The 19,843-nt window shown below is 34.1% G+C and overlaps 1 protein-coding gene across 1 annotated transcript; it reads right to left on the bottom strand.

Annotated features, from left to right (window-relative positions):
* Positions 1 to 5,678: 5,678 nt before the first annotated feature.
* LOC130010908 (xylan 1,4-beta-xylosidase-like) lies at positions 5,679 to 19,676 on the bottom strand. Its single transcript, XM_056099118.1, has 5 exons — positions 19,219 to 19,676; positions 17,805 to 17,964; positions 6,724 to 6,894; positions 6,440 to 6,531; positions 5,679 to 5,985 (listed from the first exon to the last, which is right to left on the bottom strand). The coding sequence occupies exons 1-5, from the start codon at positions 19,533 to 19,535 to the stop codon at positions 5,679 to 5,681; spliced, it is 1,047 nt and encodes a 348-aa protein (XP_055955093.1). The 5' UTR covers positions 19,536 to 19,676.
* Positions 19,677 to 19,843: the final 167 nt, after the last annotated feature.

Here is a 19,843-nt window from a genome sequence, read left to right as displayed (position 1 = left end):
TGGATACCACCGGCACTATTTCACTGCATATTAAAGATAATTTTTCGATGACAGTCCGATTTAAGATCATCGAAAATCTGTCAGGTTAACCCCCAATCAATCCTCTTCAGTGTTTTATCCAGTTCCGTATCATATATATAAGATTTTCGATGATCTTAAATCGGACTGTCATCGAAAAATAATCTTTAATGTGCAATGACATAGTGCCGGTGGTGTCCAGAGTCGGATTACCGTAAAGGCTGTCGTCTACGGCCCAATAAAACATTGACAACCTTTTATATTCAACCGGGTTACTTATTAACTTCACTGCATGTGTCTATGACTATGATTTTGATGAACCGGAATAGCTATGAAGAATGAATATTTATTTTCTTAGTAAAGAGAGATCTTACTTCAGGTACTATATATTTAAAACAAAACTACATATTTAAATCAAAAATAGAGCAGGTATTGTTGTTTACCTGGTTCTACAACCCAACCTGTATTAGAATCTATCCATACAGCCATAGTTTCAGATTTAACTGTAAAATTAACTGTAGCAGGTTGACCAATAGTAATGGCAACTCTATTAAAATCAGCAAGTTGAATATGTGGCACAGGAACGGATGAGTTTTCCCATACGATGTAAATTTGGTAAACCTACAACATTTCAAAACTTCAACTTCAATTAAATAAAGATAATGGGACAGTTTCTACAAAACATGAGAAACAATAACCGTAATTATAAATCAATTAGAGGTATATGCCATCAGAAACTAACCATGATAAAGACGTGTAGTACTGGGTGTTCAGAAACTACAATGACATTTATTTCAAAGCCAAGACGCCATTGTACGCGTCAGAGATCGAATAATGTCAGGTCAATGTACAGACTACTGCTAACAAAATGAAATTTGTATCAAATTGAATTACTTAATATCTTTTCCATTCACCCGTTTGTATAATAATAATAATAATAATAATAATAATGATATCTTTATTCAAGTACTTTGTAGCCAAAAGCCAATGGTACAAAATGTATACAATATAAAAAGAAAAAAACAACAACACATAATTATTCAATATAAATGAAGAAATTAAACAGCACACATTACAGAAAAATATACAATTTTATATTTACGTTGGTTATATTGATAGTGATTCTTCCCTTATTGTCATTCGGATGAGACGAAAAACCGAGGTCCCGTGTACACATTGGCGTGCACGTAAAATATCCCTTGACAGTTGGAATTCGATATAAGAGTAGGCCGTGGTGCCGCTGTCCGGGCAAAATTTCCCTCATAGCACAGTGTATGGCGTATGCCCGTCTTCATTAGCCCAGTTCGGAGCAAAACAGTAGGACGTTAAACCCCATTTCATTTCATTTCATTTCTTCCCTTATTTTCATACCATTTTTGATATATACACAAAGATTCTTAATATGATTTTGGTTTTTACATTGGAATAACGACTTCAATTTCATTCCGTTTGGTGATGAGTGGCAATATTTCCCCAGCAAGTTCATTCTAATATCTTGCAGGATTGGACAGACAAGAATTGTACTCGTTTTCAACACATTTCAAATTACAAATTTTACACACACGCGTTTAGAAACAGGAATACCATTTCTACGGCCCAATTCAATGTTAAGTTTATGCTTTGAACATCTAACATTAAAATTTGCTAAATAAAATCGTAGTGATTAGGCTAGATTAATATTTATGTAATTCTCACATTCAAAATCTTACTTTATGACAGAATAGAATGCGCATTTAGTTGATTGGGGTGGCCGTTAAATAATTTGTTATCTACTACAGATTGGTGATAAAGATGCTGAATACTTACCTCTTCAGCGGTCACTTTCCCAATATTTGCAATTTCGACTGAACCTACTAAATCCTCTCCTGCTATTATTGTTGATGGTATATTTAGATTGCTGTACATGAATTTTGTATACGATAAACCATAACCAAACGGATAGAGCGGTAGGCCTTGAAAATATCTATACGTTCTCCCGGTCATCGAATAGTTCGTCGTAGGTGGTACCTAGAATAGTACAATAAAAAAAAACAATGATCAAGAAAATATCAGAATTACCCTTCTAGAAGAAATCGGGATCAGGAATCCGACCACTGAGTGGTGTTTTAAATAACATATCAATATCATTTTTACATTGTTCGAAATACTGATTATATTTAGATAATATAAATTACGAATGTAATTTGTGATTACAGATAACTTTAATTATAGTTAATAATATCATATGTGTTTATTACCCATCAGATAATATCATATTTGTTTAGTATCTATCAAATAATATCATAATTTTATGTGTTTATTATTTATCAAATAATATCATATGGTTTATTATTTATCAGATAATATCATATGTTTTATTATCTATGAAATAATATCATTTTCTTATTATCTATCAAATAATATCACATTTGTTTAGTATCTATCAGATAATATCATATGTGTAAACACTTCACGTGTAATGAAGCGCTATATAAATCGAACAATAATAATAATAATAATAATAATAATAATATCACATTTGTTTATTATCTATCAGATAATATCATAAAATTATGGGTTTATTATCTATCATATAATATCATATCTGTTTATTATATTTAGATAATATAAATTACGAATGTAATTTGTGATTACAGATAACTTTAATTATAGTTAATAATATCATATGTGTTTATTACCCATCAGATAATATCATATTTGTTTAGTATCTATCAAATAATATCATAACTTTATGTGTTTATTATTTATCAAATAATATCATATGTTTTATTATTTATCAGATAATATCATATGTTTTATTATCTATGAAATAATATCATTTTCTTATTATCTATGAAATAATATCATTTCTTATTATCTATCAAATAATATCACATTTGTTTAGTATCTATCAGATAATATCATATGTGTTTATTATCAGTCACATAATATCACATTTGTTTATTATCTATCAGATAATATCATAAAATTATGGGTTTATTATCTATCAAATAATATCATATCTGTTTATTAATCAAATCCTAACGTGTGTCCTAACTGATCCATGGGCCATTGTTTGCAACATACCTGATCCATGGTCATTGGCCATGTTATTGGTAGTCTAGCTGAAGGTACAGCGCCGTTTCTATTTAATAGGATATCTATAAGAGCATCTCCTGTAGCTTGAGCTGGGAAGAAACAAGCTATAATAGCTGGTACCTGAGTCATTGTGTCAATCATGCTAATATTTAATGGACCAGCATTAAATAATACCAATACAACAGGCGTACCGTTAGCTGTAAGTGAAAACAAATACGTTGACCCCGGCATAGGCATCGTATGCAAAACAGTAACATAAAGAACAAGTTTGGTTAATGCTTTACTTTTGTTTATTTAAGTTTTTTTTTAAAACAAAAATTGCCGTCAAGGTCTAAGGACTAACCCGAAAACAAATATGACCCCATTAAAACTCCACTCCCAAGCCAACTAAGCTCTTAATCGAGCTACGCTCCCCTCTTACCTAAGCTCTCGATCGAGCTATGCTTCCCTCTTACCTATATATCAAATCGAAAAATCCTGTCTTCTATGAAAGACATGGAAAAATGTTCATAGTTAAAGAGAGATCATTTTGACAAATATTCCAGGAGGATGGGATGCTTAGAAAGTAGCAGAGGGCTACAAATAAAATAACCATGTTTTACCATATTTGGTAGTATCAAGAATAAGTTGTTTTTGCATTCCTGGAAGTTCTAGATCAGGTCTGTCATTTGCCTCGCTCTCCAGTTCTTGACCTGGAGATGAAAACAGGATTAAATACACTTTCATGATTAATCTTTGACGTAATTTTCTTTAATGCTTTCACGATACTTTAATGTTGGAAGGTATTTTATTATACAATGGAATATAATTTTTGCAAATTACCTGTTCCAAGAAAGACATATATTTCATCTACACCTTTAACGGCGTCTTGTATTTGTAGACTAGAATACTGAGTACATTTATTATCCTGGCATCCAGCCCCAAATTGTAAACTTGATGCAACTTGTTGAAAAGCTTGTAATGGTGTTGTACTCACTCCTGGATTAATTTCCGGAGAATAATCTCCAAATTGTTGTTGAATATTATTAGCCATTGGTCCCACAATCTTGTATATAAAAGGTCATCAAAATGTGCAATTTATGGAAGTGGTAAATTTCTTGTGATCATATATATAATCATTAATTTATCGATAGGAAGATTTTAAAATGGTTGGATTTAGGGGACAGATTCATAGATGAAGGATTAATGATTGCGTTTATACATAGATCGAGGTGGTGTCATATAGGTTGAACGTTTCAAAGGTCGATTATACGAAATGGATACATAGATGGAATTAGGCTCAGTGGTTGGATTGTTACAGAAAGAATTCATAGATATGTAGAAGCTTAATGAATTATCAGTTATGAATTTATGAAAGTATATTCGTAGATGTATGATGACATGGTTTATACAGAATGATTTTTTACGGGTAAAGTGTAACGGGTGAATTTATCGGCCCAACGTAGGAAATCGTATTGATTGGATCTATAAGGGATAATTTCGTAGATCTGGAAAGTGCTTACAGAATTTATACAGAACAGATTTATTGATAGAATTAGAATGATGAATGGTTAGAGTTACAGGATAGGTTATCGGATGGAAAGCTTAAATACGAATACTCACAGCAACGGTATTAAATGTTTATCTGGATGGAAAGCTTAAATACGAATACTCACAGCAACGGTATTAAATGTTTTTCTGGGTAAAAAGTCTTTATCATTTTTAAGTAGAACAAAAGATTTAATAGCTGCCTCAAGAGCTAAAGCTTGGTGAGCTTTACTTTGTACAACTGATAAATCTAACTTGGTATAGGGGTTCATGGAAGGTGGATCAAATTCACCAAGACGCATTCTGGTATAAAATAATGGTTTAACTCTACTTCTAACCATATCTTCTGTTAGTTTACCCTGTTGTATAGCTTCCTCTTGAGATTGGAAATAAATGAAGAAATGATTTTTTTTTTTTAAACATACATTATGCAAGAGCTAAATCTGACTATTGCAGGTCTTTCTTCAGACCTGAAATGTTATCTAAATTATTAATTAGACATTAATTAACTTATCCAAGCCATAATCAACTCTCGGTGTCATCGCTAGCCTGTGATATTTACTGGATTTGAATCGGATCTGCTGCTTAACGCTTATTCATGATTAAATCAAAAACTGGATATGTTTTATTATCGTGCCGACTATAGTAATGATGATCGAGGCTAGGTTTAAAATTCAATCGTTAAATTCTCGGTTCAGAATGGATCAATCTAACTGAAATTTTCAGTAAATTCCCTTTACATTATTTAGTTTTTAACTATTATAGTGAGAACTGTCAGCTCTTTATCTAATCTCCCATAATATATCTTTAAAGAAGAAAGTTCTAATACATTTTAATTCTAGAATTATCATAGTCATTGTAGTTGCAATCAACCTTAAATCGCTTGTTGCTAGCCGTTAAGGTAAAATACCACGGAGTATCAATATTTTACCTCTGACATATCACATTAATGCAGTCCAAAAATGTGCCTAAGCCATTGCATGTCACGTTACAAATTTGGGAAAGTTTAAGAAAATGGTTTGTGGTTTAAACCATGGTGAATTACTGTGGAGAACTCATAACTGTAGGCACTTGCGCCCGTCCAGTGGTAAATATAGTATATTTATATATAAGATAATAGCCGTATCATACTCACTCATGTATAGATAACTTGGATGTGGATTATTGCCTGAAATTTCTAAACTACACCCAGCATTAACAGCAGCAGCAACTGTATCAACACTATTATTTAGATAATGGTGTTCAGTCATAATTCTCTCTATACCATTCTGATCACTTACAACATAGCCAGTAAAATTCCACTCATTTCTTAATATATCTGTCAATAGTTTCTTGTTAGCACATGCTGGTATCCCATTGATACTGAAATATAAAGGATTATCTAATAAAACGAACCTCTTCTATAAGAATCATTCAGACTTTTGTCTTGTAAACGATATTTTGGACTAGGAGCTTCTTGTTGTTGTTCGTCTTCATGGTGGTGACGTTCTTCGCAAAAAGCCCAAGGCTCCACCAATTCCAGTACGATCGACATGAAACTTGGCACGCGTGTTCCTTGGACAATTCCAAGATGGCCGTGATGACTGGTCCATAGGACACTCGTACTTGTTACTCTAGTGATTTTATAAATGGAATTGGGGAACAAGCCGAACCTATGTAAAACTTGTTTTACGAATATTATGAATTTATTGAATTTTACTTCTTTGAGAAAACCTGTTACAATTGTATTATATTTCTTTATTAAAACTAAGCTTAATATATCATACCTAATGTATTAATGTATTATACCTATTGAATTAAGCTTAATGCATCTTACCTATTAAAACTGCACATTAAACTATATGTACCAGCATCTACACAAGCTTTAAACTGGGGTAAAAATGTCGTCCTCCAGTCTCTTTCTGATACCTGAAACATTTATGTCCACCATTCATAAAAAATGTGTTTAGATCATGTATGTCAATCTTGGCCATCGATTCAACTGATATTCGGTTCGGGTTAAGACAGTATAGTAATTGCAACCGAATTTAATTCAAAGAACATATTTGAAAGCATGTTAGACAGCAGACGTTTGCTAATATTAAGGATTACTGCAGTTACCTGAGCATTAAAAGAAAATCTTGATACAGGAATATTTTCAGGACCTCCATGAACATCAAAATGTTTACATCCAGCATTAGCTCTGATATATCTTGTATCATTTCCCTGTAAACCTTTTACAAAATATGAAGCTAATACACCACTTAAATAAGGATCTTCTCCATAAGTTTCCTATAATAAAATACATGTAATCATATAGTGCACAGAGTAGGATTTCAAAATACATGCAATCATACAGTACACAGAGAAAATCAGGATTTTAAAATAAACGTACAGTACACAGAGAAAGTCAGGATTTTTAAATATATGTAATAGTACACAGAGCAGGTAAGGATTTTTAAATATATGTAATCATACAGTACACAGGGCAAGTCAGGATTTTTTAAATGCGTGTAATCATACTGTACAATTTCAAAATGGAACTTACAATCGGATTTATTCATTATCAAGAACATACTGTTCTTATCAGAGTGTAGATAAAGAAACATACAATTTAGACACGCAAAACTGTGTCATGGAAAAGTCGATAACCAGTACTAGTATGTTGAACGCGCACCTTGAACAGTTCCTTTTATAGACACCTAATTAACTCACCTGCAGTCGACCCCATCTTGGATCTCTAACTATATTTATAACAGGACTAAAACAACTAACGCCTTTATGATCACCATATATCTTTCTTCTATTATAATCATTATATTTAGCTCTAACTTCTATACTTGTAGCTTCAGCAACACGATAGATCAGATCAGGACTGAAAAATCAGGATGTGTCTAGATTAGACTCATAGAGTTTCCGTATATCAGAAGGTTCTGTGGCTTGGACTTAATATGCTTAATCTGCTATAATAGGAATATAGAGATACAAAATATTTTCGAGTCTTACCTAAATGAAGCGGCCAAGCCAATAGCTTGGGGAAAAGATGTAGAATTTTCCCTAAAAATCCCTCGAAGACATTCCGTATTCCAGGAATAAGGATGGATCCCAAGACGTGGAATAGCTGGAGCTGGCCCAGCTTTTGGACCAGCTCCTCCTTTACTCATCTGTATCTGAATTTCATCAATAGTAAGTCTGGCAACCAAATCATCAACTCTCTGATTCCATGGTAATGCCGGGTTGTTGAACGGGTAGTCTGCATAGCTTTCAGAGATGATTATAACTAATATAATCCACAGTCTAATCTTATGTGCCATGTTGTTTATATCGATTTGTTCTTATAGAATACAATGCTAATAGGTGTACTATATCTTAAAAATTTCACCCTAGTCACGTGACATTTTATGAACTAATCTGTGCAAGACTTTAAAAGGACACAGAAAAAGCATGGTGGCGATTTATATATCTTTCATTATAAATACCATTATAAAATACCATTATTCATTCATGCAAAAATTTAAAGTTCGCACATTTTTTAAACTTGTCATTTGCACTATTCACAATCCCATCAGTGAACTTAACGTTTACGCAGTGTATGTTTCAAGAAGGTTCGTCTTGGAGGTTAATCGCGTTACATTTTCAAATGGTATTTTTAAATCATAATATTCATAAGATTTCAATTTTCCCCCCCAGGCTTACTTAAATTTCGTTTCGTCTTATATGTACATCCTCAACTAGTATTTTTTGTATTTGACTAGCAAAGCAGACATTTTGTCTAAACAGGAGAGAGAGAGAGAGGGAGAAAGATGGGGTTTAAAGTCCACTAGACACAAATTAGGTCATTTCGGGGCTAACTTAGAAGTAGGTGGAAACCGGAGGACCCGGAGAAAACCCACGAAGTTGGACTGGCGACCCTACTCCTTGTCACGTACAACCGAGGAATCGAAACCACACCAGTTGACTCAATGACACACGCTAACCATTCGGCCATCCAACCCCCTAGATCATTATATTATGACAGGACAAACCGTCTATATTTTACAGATTCAGCAGGCGTCGTGTGTAAGTAATAATATCAAAATAGAATATAATTTTGAGGGATTTCTCTATCTTGTATAGAAGTGTGACTGCAAAATCCGTCGGTATCACCACCGTTTCTGTGGTAAAATGAGGTTGCTGCAAAGCGTATTATGAATACTTCTTAATTTAAACAAGGCCTATATTATTACAAGTTTATTCATACAGTGCAAAAACAATAACAAATTATAAAATGTAACAGACATAACAAATACGAAAATATAATATGGATTAATCTTTATTACTGCTGTGTGGAATTTACATTTTGATAACATCTAATTTAATATTTTCCGATAAATCTAGACTGTTTAATAAGGAATGTTGCAACAAGTTCTTGGTATCCGTTTGCTCCTCTCTGAAAAGGTTGTTTACCACCAGCATATAAACTCATATAACCTGAAAGATACATTGTGCCAGGACTGTAAAATAGGTCAAAACACTGCTAAAAAGAAATAAAATCAAAACCACCACTGAAAAAGCCCGCCCCAGATTTTAATAAAATAATATCTCTATTTCGTTTCTTCTTTAGGGTTCTGATTTTCTTCACTACACATTTAATGTATTCACAACGTCTTATTACGCATCTATAGAGTAGTTTTCTATCTGCCAGTTGGTTTCAGTTACCCGATACTGCACAAATATGATAGCAAAATCCCTGATCATTCGATTAATACGCATCAAAAACATGTTCTAAAAAAAGTAAAACGAACAATATTAAATATACCTTGTTCTATCACCCAACCTCTATTAGAATCTATCCATACAGCCATACTTTCAGCCTTTATTGTAAAATTAACTGTAACCGTCTGACCAACGCCTACAGCTACTCTATTAAAATCAGCCAATTGAATTTGAGGTACTGTAACAGATGGTTGCATCCACCTAATGTAAATTTGGTAAACCTGACGTAATAAAAAAAAATGTTCATGTATAATTGTTTCAAAATAATTCGATTGATGTATTTTTTTTTAGAGATGCACTTAAAATTATATGACTTTACGCCATGGTGATGAAGTACATTTGAGTCTTATTGTTATCGCAACCATGTCCATATTGTATCTGTCCAACATAAGTACCCTATTACAGTGGTTGTGGCTTTCGCTACAGAGTAGGGGTATTACTTTAAAAGCATCTAACATTGCTTCTTTTATTGAAAATTCCACGAATTCGTGCTCCTGAATGTTTAAGGGTGATTGTGGGTCATTTTTGGAAACACCTGGTACACATAGGAACACAAGATACTTTTGTACATCTACCTGTAAGCCCACCTACTATTACACTGTTCATTATAAGGTTTATGTTACTATAGTTTGTGTGAAAAGTGCAAAGTTAAATCAGTTAACATCATATTAGAATCTTTCTTTATCAGCATATTTCCCGAATTATTTAAAGAGTTACAGCACTTTCCGAGAAAATGTTGAACATATTTCGGCAGGTAAAAATGCATATTAGACATAATTAGTGTTCAGTCTTCCAATAAGTATATATTTTACTTACTTCTTCAGCAGCCATGCTACCAATATTTGATATATCAACAGACCCAGTTAAGTCCATTCCTGCCATAATACTTGTTGGTATTTTTAGATTACTGTAACTAAATCTAGTATATGACAAGCCGTATCCAAATGGATAGAGAGGTACACCATTAAAATATCTGTAAGTTCTACCAACCATGGTATAATTTGTAATAGGTGGTACCTGTAATAATAAAATATCTATAAGTTCTACCAACCATGGTATAATTTGTAATAGGTGGTACCTGTTATAATAAAATATATAACATAAGTTCTACCAACTATGGTAGATGGTACCTGTAATAATAAAATATCTGTACGTTCTACCAACCATGGTATAATTTGTAATAGGTGGTACCTGTAATAATAAAATATCTGTACGTTCTACCAACCATGGTATAATTTGTGATAGGTGGTGTCTGTAATAATAAAATATCTATAATGGTTGGTATCTGTAATAATTACATATCAATAATTCTATCATAATTTAAATAGGCGGTGCCTATAGTTATCCGTTCTATCAATCATGGTATAATTTCTTTTAGATATTATCAGTATCTATACGCTTCATTTGTATCAGTTCTATCAATCATGGTAAACTTTGTTATAGACAGTATTAATATCCATACGTTCCATTTGTCTACGGTCTTTCAATCTTGGTATACTTTGTATTAATATCTATACGTTCCATGCGTATGCTTTCTATCCATCATGGCCTACTGTGTTATAGATGGTATCAATATCTAAACGTTCCATTTTTATACGTTCTACCAATCATGGTATACTATGTTATAGATGGTATTAATATCTATACGTTCAATTTGTATATACGTTCTATCCATTATGGTATACTTTGTTATAGATGGTATCAATTTCCATTTATATACGTTCTACCAATCATGGTATACTTTGTTATAGATGTTATCAATTTGTATATGTTCTTCTATCAATCATGATAATATAGTTTATTATATGTATCAATATCTATACGTTACATGTGTATACGTTCTATCAATCATGGTATACTTTGTTATAGATGTTATCAATTTGTATATGTTCTTCTATCAATCATGATAATATAGTTTATTATATGTATCAATATCTATACGTTATATTTGTATACGTTCTATCTTTCATGGTATACCTTGTTATAGATGGTATTAATATATATGACAATATTTTTGACGAGCTCCCCAGATGAGCGAAAAAGTACTTTAAAATGTTCAAATGTTATTGAAACAGTGTTGATATCAATTTTTGTCGGCATACCTTTTATCTTTTCGTCGTTTAACATGAAACAGCAGTGCAGCGTTACGGTTGCGGTAATATTTTTGGATATAAATATGTAACAATTAGATTCTGCTCTGTCATAGTTTGTAACCTATAAGCGTCCTTACTAATTTCAATTTCTTTGATGAAACATAACTGTTCTGGATAAGCTGGTGGTATAGAACAATTACTGTATATAATATATTTGGTAACATACCTGTTCTATGGCCATTGGCCATGTTATTGGTAGTCTAGCTGAAGGTACAGCGCCGTTTCTATTTAATAGGATATCTATAAGAGCATCTCCTGTAGCTTGAGCTGGGAAGAAACAAGCTATAATAGCTGGTACCTGAGTTATTTTATCAATAAAACTAATGTTTAGTGGGCCAGCATTAAACAATACCACTACAACAGGCGCACCATTAGCTGTAAGTGAAATAAAAGTATCTCAGTATTAAACTGTCTTCTAAAATGGTATTAAATGAACCAAAAATAACAGGATATTTCACAAGGATAAACTGTAAGTAACTATGTTATCCTGAATATTTTAAGTTTTTAAATGCCTGGATGATACCCACTGTCACTTGGTAGTTTAATATTTAATCTTTCAAACTTATACAGTATATATATAAATTAATCGCATTCTTTTGGGCTGTGACTAACGGGATCCTATGAGCTGTAAGAATCGAATAGAAATGAATCTATTAAGAAATTATGTTAAGAGCCATCCGCTAATTTACCGTAAGGGTGTATTATAATAAATGTATTACATATTTTGGTGTGTACAAAACAAAAATGGCACGTTCACTCTGGTCCGTCCACGGATGGCTTATACTTTTAATCGAGTTCTGTTTCACTCTCGCCTACATATCAAAGAGATCATTTTGACAAGTATTCCAGGAGCTCGTGATGCTTACAAATAAGCATTTTAAAGAGCTACAAAATAATCATGTTTACCATAGTGTATAGTATCTAGAAGAAGTTGTTTTTGCATTCCTGGTAGTTCCAGATTTGGTCTGTCATTCCCCTCACTCTCAACTTCTTGTCCTGTAAACCAAGATTATAAAAACAACATCATTTCTATCTCACTTCACGGAAACATTCTACATAAATTCCTGTAATTTATTATCGTTTTTAAACCATGTTAGTTCAGACCAAATGGGAATTTCTGTTTGAAATTTCAAAGCTCGATATTGCATGATTGTTCCGATAATAACAGCAATAACAATATACTCCCATATAAAATGTGGATGTATAAAAATGTGTACCTGTTCCAAGGAAGACATAAACTTCATCTACACCTTTAACAGCTTGTTGTATTTCTGTACTAGAATACTGTTTACATCTGTTATCCTGACATCCAGCCCCGTATTGTATAGAAGACGCAACTTGTTGAAAAGCCTGTAGCGGTGTTTTGGTCAAGGCTGGATTAACATCAGGAGAATAATCACCAAACAATTGTTGTATGTTATTAGCCATTGGACCCACAACCTATTATTCAAAATGAAATGGAAAAATTTGCATCAAGCTCCAATGATTAAAAATGTAGCAATTGGTGCAGCCAGGGATGGTTTACCAATTGTAATTGCAACCAGGAATGGTTTACCAATTCGTGGGCTGAGGATTAACTGGTTCTATGTCCACTTTTTGTTGAATTAAGAAAAATGGGTGTGAAGGTTTGCATCACTGTATTTTGAAATTCTATGAATTTTTACCAAATGTTCACAGTTGTTCAAGCAATCAACAAAAGAAGCTAGCCGAGTGTGTGGTTCTTCTCGATGCAGTGTGATACAATTTGGTCTAACTAAAATACGATATATGGAGATAGGACTTTGTGGTTTACAAAATCTTGTGAATTTGTCAGGCACAAGGAGATAGAACTTTATGCCCAAAGAAGGTCTGAATCATTTAGTTTTAAAAGGGGTGTTTTTCATAAATATCACGATTTTTTAGTACGAAAACAACGTTATTGACCCCGTTTCATGCCAATTTGCACAAATTCTTAAAGAAAACGGAAGTAAAAGGCAAAATGAGAGTCAGCTACCTATTAGCGGTACTGGGAACTAAACGTACTGCCTCTCGACGTCTGGCATTCAAATGGAAATAACCCGTGTTGAGAACTCTCGACGTCCGGCACCGAAAGGGGTAACGTTACATAACGTATGCAGGCAATGCAAATTGGGTCTTGGTTTCAACTAGTTCCATCTCCATCAACTGTGTACATTTTACATTTACATACAATACATGTTTGAATGAGGATTAACTAGTACTATATCAAACAGGGTTTCGACAAAAACATTGAGCCGTTTCAAGGTACCTAACAATCAATACCTTTCTAATAGATCCAAGATTTCATTGTCGGACATTATTCTAAGCGCCTTAAGATGACTTGGAATTCCAGCAATACTATTTTCCTTTTCGACCATTCGGCACAAGATCACATGACACCAGATCTAGGAATTCTACTAGTGAAAGTGGACATAGAACTTTGTGAGCGGGAATGAACCCAAAATTAAAACAAAAGCCTATGCGTTTTTATGCCAATTAATCCTCGACTCACGAATTGTAATTGTTATGTTTTCTTAACCCCCAATGGCCATAATTGTAAAAATTCAGAAAACAAATAAAAGAAAAATTATTAAACCACTCATAACTTTGAACAGACACTTAACGACAAATGTAAACAATTGTTAGCATATCGGTAACATCTCCCGGCATCCAAAGGTTATACACTGATGTTTTTATATGGTCTGTAGATGACGCTAAATGTTGGGACTGATATTCCTTTCAGAGATCCAACTTTCACAATATTGCAGTTGGCACGTGATTATGGGTTTCCGTTTTACAATATATACTCACAGCAACGGTATTAAATGTTTTTCTGGGTAAAAAGTCTTTATCATTTTTAAGTAGAACAAAAGATTTAATAGCTGCCTCCAGGGCTAAAGCTTGGTGGGCTTTACTTTGTACAACTGATAAATCTAACTTGGTATAGGGGTTCATGGAAGGTGGATCAAATTCACCAAGCCGCATTCTGGTATAAAATAATGGTTTAACTCTACTTCTAACCATATCTTCTGTTAGTTTACCCTGTTGTATAGCCTCCTCTATAAATGAAATAGGTTAGTGGGTTTTAATTTGAAATATATTACAACATATGTATTACGTGTGGTGGACATTGTGTTATACGAACTTTCATAAATAGAAATCAAACATTGAAATTTAATCACGAAAAGGAAAAATTGCACATGGCACAACTTATAGTTGGGAAAACAATCCAAACGATCATACATTTGTCCTATGAACATCATCATACAAATATGTTCTGAATGTGTGATCATCTGAATGGGACTTGGATATCATAATGTATATATTAAAACTCACCCATTGAAAAGTAAACTGGATCCACTTCATTGGCAGAAAGTTCTAAATTACAGCCTGCATTTACACAGGCTGCTACCGTGTCAACACTATTGTTAAAATAATAATGGGTTTTAATGATATTTTCAATAGCTTCTTCATCACTTATAATATAACCAGTAAAATTCCATTCATTTCTTAATATATCTGTTAATAGTTTCTTGTTAGCACATGATGGTACTCCATTTATTCTAAAATAGAAAAACACAATTTCAAATTAATTTCCGTCGTTTCTTTTATTTATTAATCTCTTTCATGAAGTAATCGTAAGTCACCGCTTTGGCTACAGTTCTAAGTCGACGATCATAAAAATATAACCACCATGATCTTTGTGGCCGGGCTTATTTGTACTTTAGATCACCCCCAGTTAGTTTGCTATAACCGGATTTGTCCAGGTTTTGGAATTTTCGCCTACATTTCTTCGATTATACGTTATTTGAATGATGGCGTCAACCAAGATAATCCTCTATAAAATGTCACTCACCTATTGTAACTACACATCAAATTATATGTACCAGCTTTAACACACGCTTTAAACTGGGGTAAAAATGTCGTCCTCCAATCTCTATCTGATACCTGATTATAAGCAAAATCATAGGGCAGAAAATAATAATAATAATAATAATAATATGGGTTATTCTGTTAAGTTAGTAAGGGTTTAGCAATGAATTATGAACTACCTGTACTAAAATATGGCCATTCGCTAATCAAGTATCACTGCAGTTACCTGGGCATTAAAGGTAAATCTTGTTACAGGAATATTTTCAGGACCTCCATGAACATCAAAATGTTTACATCCAGCATTAGCTCTGATATATCTTGCATCATTCCCCTGTAAACCTTTTACAAAATATGAAGCTAATACACCACTTAAATAAGGATCTTCCCCATAAGTTTCCTATAATAAAATACATATAATCATAAAGTAATAGAGCAGGATTTCAGAGAAAACTTGAGATATATTTTCTATAATAGAAAAGTGTCATCTGTGATAAACATTTGTATCAGCAAAAATTCTATTCAATAAATAAGAAATAAGTCCAACTATTAAAAACAATTATAGGTTGTTTATTTATTTATTTCTTTTTCGGGTTTTTTTTTTTTGGCTGGGGGTGGGGGTGGGGTTAAACTAGATTTATTCCCAGCAACTATTAAAAACAATTATAGGTTGTTTATTTTTATTTTTTTTCGGTTTTTTGGGGGGGGTTAAACTAGATTTATTCCCAGCAAAATCATTATCTTTACAAGATGAGAACATAAATATTATTTACACTGTATTTAACATTATTTTACATGGAAAAAAAAACCTTGTGTTATTATGCACACACACTGTCACTACACTGCTGTGCAGTTGTCAGTGATGCAGGATAGAGGGCCTGACAAGGACAGCTGTCTAATCGTTCGGATGGGACGAAAAACCGAGGTCCCGTGTACACATTGGCGAACACGTAAAAGATCCCTTGGCAGTTGAAATTCGATATAAGAGTAGGCGATAGTGCCGCTGCAAAATTTCCCTCAAAGCACACTGTATGGCGTATGCCCGTCTTCATTGGCCCAGGCTAGGAGCAGAACAGTAGGACGTTAAACCCCATTTCATTTCATTTCATTTCATTTATATAAGTCAGCTTAATTCTATTTAGTAGTTTATTCAATTTCTCATAGAAACTTTCGTATTTGTCAGAAGTTTCACTCAATTGTAAACAATATGAACAACAATTATATACTGATCATGGTGAATACATCTAAAATATGTATTGTTGAATATTGTTTTAGTCATTTTTTTAGCACAAAGAATTGGGTGTATTTTCATAGTATGCTGTGGTAAAATTGTTGTTTAGGTAGGGGGTGGGGGTGGATGGCTGAATGGTTAGCACGTGCGCGCTGCGCGTTGTATCATCAGGCCTGACATTGAGTCAACTGGCATGGTTTCGAATCCCCGGTTGTACGTAACAAGGAGTAGGGTCGCCTGTCCAACCTCGTGGGTTTTCTCCGGGTCCTCCGGTTTCGTCCCACTGCTAAACACCCCTACGCGCAAGCGAATTATTGAAATAAAATTAAACCATATGTTAGTCCCGAAATGACCTAGTTTGTGTCGAGTGGACGTAAAACCCCATCTCTCTCTCTCTCTCTCTCTCTCTCTCTCTCTCTCTGTTGTTTATGTCGAAAAAAAGACCTAGGAACAAAATTGAGGACCATTTATGGGATATTTTGATAAGAATAAGAAAATCTAGTTTACATTGAACTTTGATCACGTGCATCTTGATAGCTTATTTCTTTTAAATATTATATACAAATATTAACCTATCATCTGTCTTACTCTCTCGCCTGATTATATACTGTTGTCTCCAAGGTCATATTTCTAACCTAGGTAAATGATCGCTTTAAACTTACAAAAGATAGAAAAAAAAAAACATCAAATATTGAAACGGGGTATCTTCTTTTGCCATGCATGAATATTTGATTAAAAATGTGTAGCTGAGACAAAAACACTCGAATTGGCTGAATTATTAAAACTGCATAATCAGTCTCGAGTTTAAATCTTGTTGGTGCATACTACAAATACTCCAGCACTGCCAGGCAACGATTATACGTCTACCAACAGTATTTTAAGGAGGGTCGTGGTCAGAAGGAATAAAACCAACAATGGGCTGTGAAGGAACCTCCGAGTATGGTAGACTTTGGGGTCCCTAATGCAGTCACAATTTTCGCGTAGTTTAGGTGCCCTATTTAGTCTTGAATTATAATGACGTTATAATGATGAATTGGTACGGTTTGATAATCAGGATATTACAGGAACAGGCACCGGGCGTAAGGCCTCGAGGCGGACCCAGAATAAAACTATGTTAATTCACCAAATTAATGAGAAGTGGTATGGGGTGTTTTACATAAGAAAAAGAATATCAGTCTATTGGCTATTATATTTACCTGTGTTCGACCCCATCTGGGATCTCTGACTATATTTATAACAGGACTAAAACAACTAACACCTTTATGATCACCATATATCTTATTTTTACTATAATCATTATATTTAGCTCTAACTTCTATACCTGTAGCTTCAGCAACACGATAGATCAGATCTTTACTGAAATAAAAGACGTCTAAATCAGATTCTGAATATTTCCCAACTAACCAAAGCATAGTCATAAGTTTTAATGGTTAGGCAGCTTATTCCGTGAAATTTTGCAGTAATTTTGAATACTTGATATGGCAGTAATCTTGAATACTTGATATGACACCCCAAAATATGGTAAATTTACGCAGATATGTGGGCCTATATATTAGTTTCCTAAAAACATAACATCCATATTTTGTAAATTTGACAAATGAAATGAAATGAAATGGGGTTTAACGTCCTACTGTTCTGCTCCTATACTGGGCTAATGAAGACGGGCGTACGCCATACAGTGTGCTATGAGGGAAATTTTGTCCGGGCAGCGGCACTATCGCCTACTCTTATATCGAATTCCAACTGCCAAGGGATCTTTTACGTGCATTCCAATGTATACACAGGACCTCGGGTTTTCGTTTCATCCGAATAACTAGACAGCTGTCCTTGTCAGGCCCTCCGTTCTGCACCACTGACAAGGGGGAAACCACGTCGGAAAATCCAGATGAACTTTCTCGGCCAATGCAGGAATCGAACATCCGACCTCCAGGCTAGCGAGCCAGCGTCTTAACCACCTAGCTACCGTGGCTCCCGTAAATTTGACAAGCCATGTGTTAGTCTAAAATTACAATTTTGTCCATTAATTATTTAGAATCTATATTCTATACAATAAATATAGGTCTTTTCCTTGTTCCTAAGTACAGTCTAAGAGTTGCTTTAATTGCGATGAAAACCCTCAATAGTGCTTCTCATCAAAAAAAAGTTTGACTTCCTTCTGTTAGATTTCATAATTTCCAATACAGATACCTCTGGCTCTGGAGATTCCGACGTGATTTATGGACATGATATTTATTGCCTCGAGCCAGGAGGCTGGCCAGGGAGGCATGGATCTCATAAGAGATGGGCTGGGAGAGGGGAGGAGACTGACCCCGTGAGGGGTCCCCACTCTTGGGGTTCTGTCCCCCCCAGGCGCGAGAAACTAAGTGTAAATGGTGCTTATAATTGACCAACAACTTTAGTTCAAGACTAAAAAGGGCTCTCAAACTATGCTATTTAGGGGCCCCTGGGCCTCACCCTCTGAGTCCACGCCCGCTCGTTATAAATGGCCATGCGTTTATCTTGTTGTGTTCTATTTCCAACGTGCAAGTAGAAGTGCGATTTACATTCAAAGATGTGCTGACTATAGTTAATCACGTTCAGATATGTGGACCCTCAAATACAGTAACGAACCTGAAGGAAGCAGCAAGTCCAATGGCTTGGGGAAACGCTGTGGCATTTCCAGACGAAACGTCTCCTCTAAGACACTCTGTATTCCATGAATATGGCCCAATCCCAAGACGTGGAATGGCTGGGGCAGGGCCTGCTATTGGACCAGCCCCACCTTTACTCATCTGTAATTTAATTTCATCAAGAGTCAGCCTTCCTACTAAATCATCAACTCTTTGATCCCATGGTAATGAAGGATTGTTAAATGGAAAGTCTGCATAACTACCATCCTGGAGAACTATGCTAACAATCGATAAAAGAGTTAATAGTTTTTGTTCCATGTCTTGTCTTCGTCAATGTATCAAACAGAACTGATTATATAATTTTATCAACATGTTTTATGTTCGTTGTCTATCTTGTTTATGTCACGTGTCAGCTAAATATAGGTGTAAAAATACGTTCCCTTTTGCTAAACGGCTTGGCAGACGCCATTGAAATCTAAATATAGGGTAACGTACAAATTTACGTAACTCGGCCATATAAGACGAAACGAAATTTAGGTAAGCAGGTGAAACAAAGTTGGGATTTTTGAAAAAAATTTGATTGAAAATTCTTGTAATTGCGCTAGGCAAAGCAATAAATGATTGAA

Source organism: Patella vulgata, chromosome 2, assembly GCF_932274485.2.
Source record: "Patella vulgata chromosome 2, xgPatVulg1.2, whole genome shotgun sequence".
In the NCBI taxonomy this organism is placed as follows: Eukaryota; Metazoa; Mollusca; class Gastropoda; family Patellidae; genus Patella; species Patella vulgata.
The sequence above is the reverse complement of the archived record's forward strand: the minus strand, read 5'-3'. Positions and strand labels throughout refer to the sequence as shown.

Bases quoted from the DNA above. Each gene is read 5' to 3' on its own strand.
- LOC130010908 (XM_056099118.1), bottom strand. From the start codon at position 19,535: ATGGAACAAAAACTATTAACTCTTTTATCGATTGTTAGCATAGTTCTC. The intron at 6,895-17,804 runs GTAAATATAATA...ATTTTATTATAG, and splicing joins CCAGATGGGGTCGAACACAG to GAAACTTATGGAGAAGATCC. The intron at 5,986-6,439 runs GTAAGATGCATT...TTTATATTTCAG, and splicing joins TTAATGTGCAGTTTTAATAG to TATCAATGGGATACCAGCAT.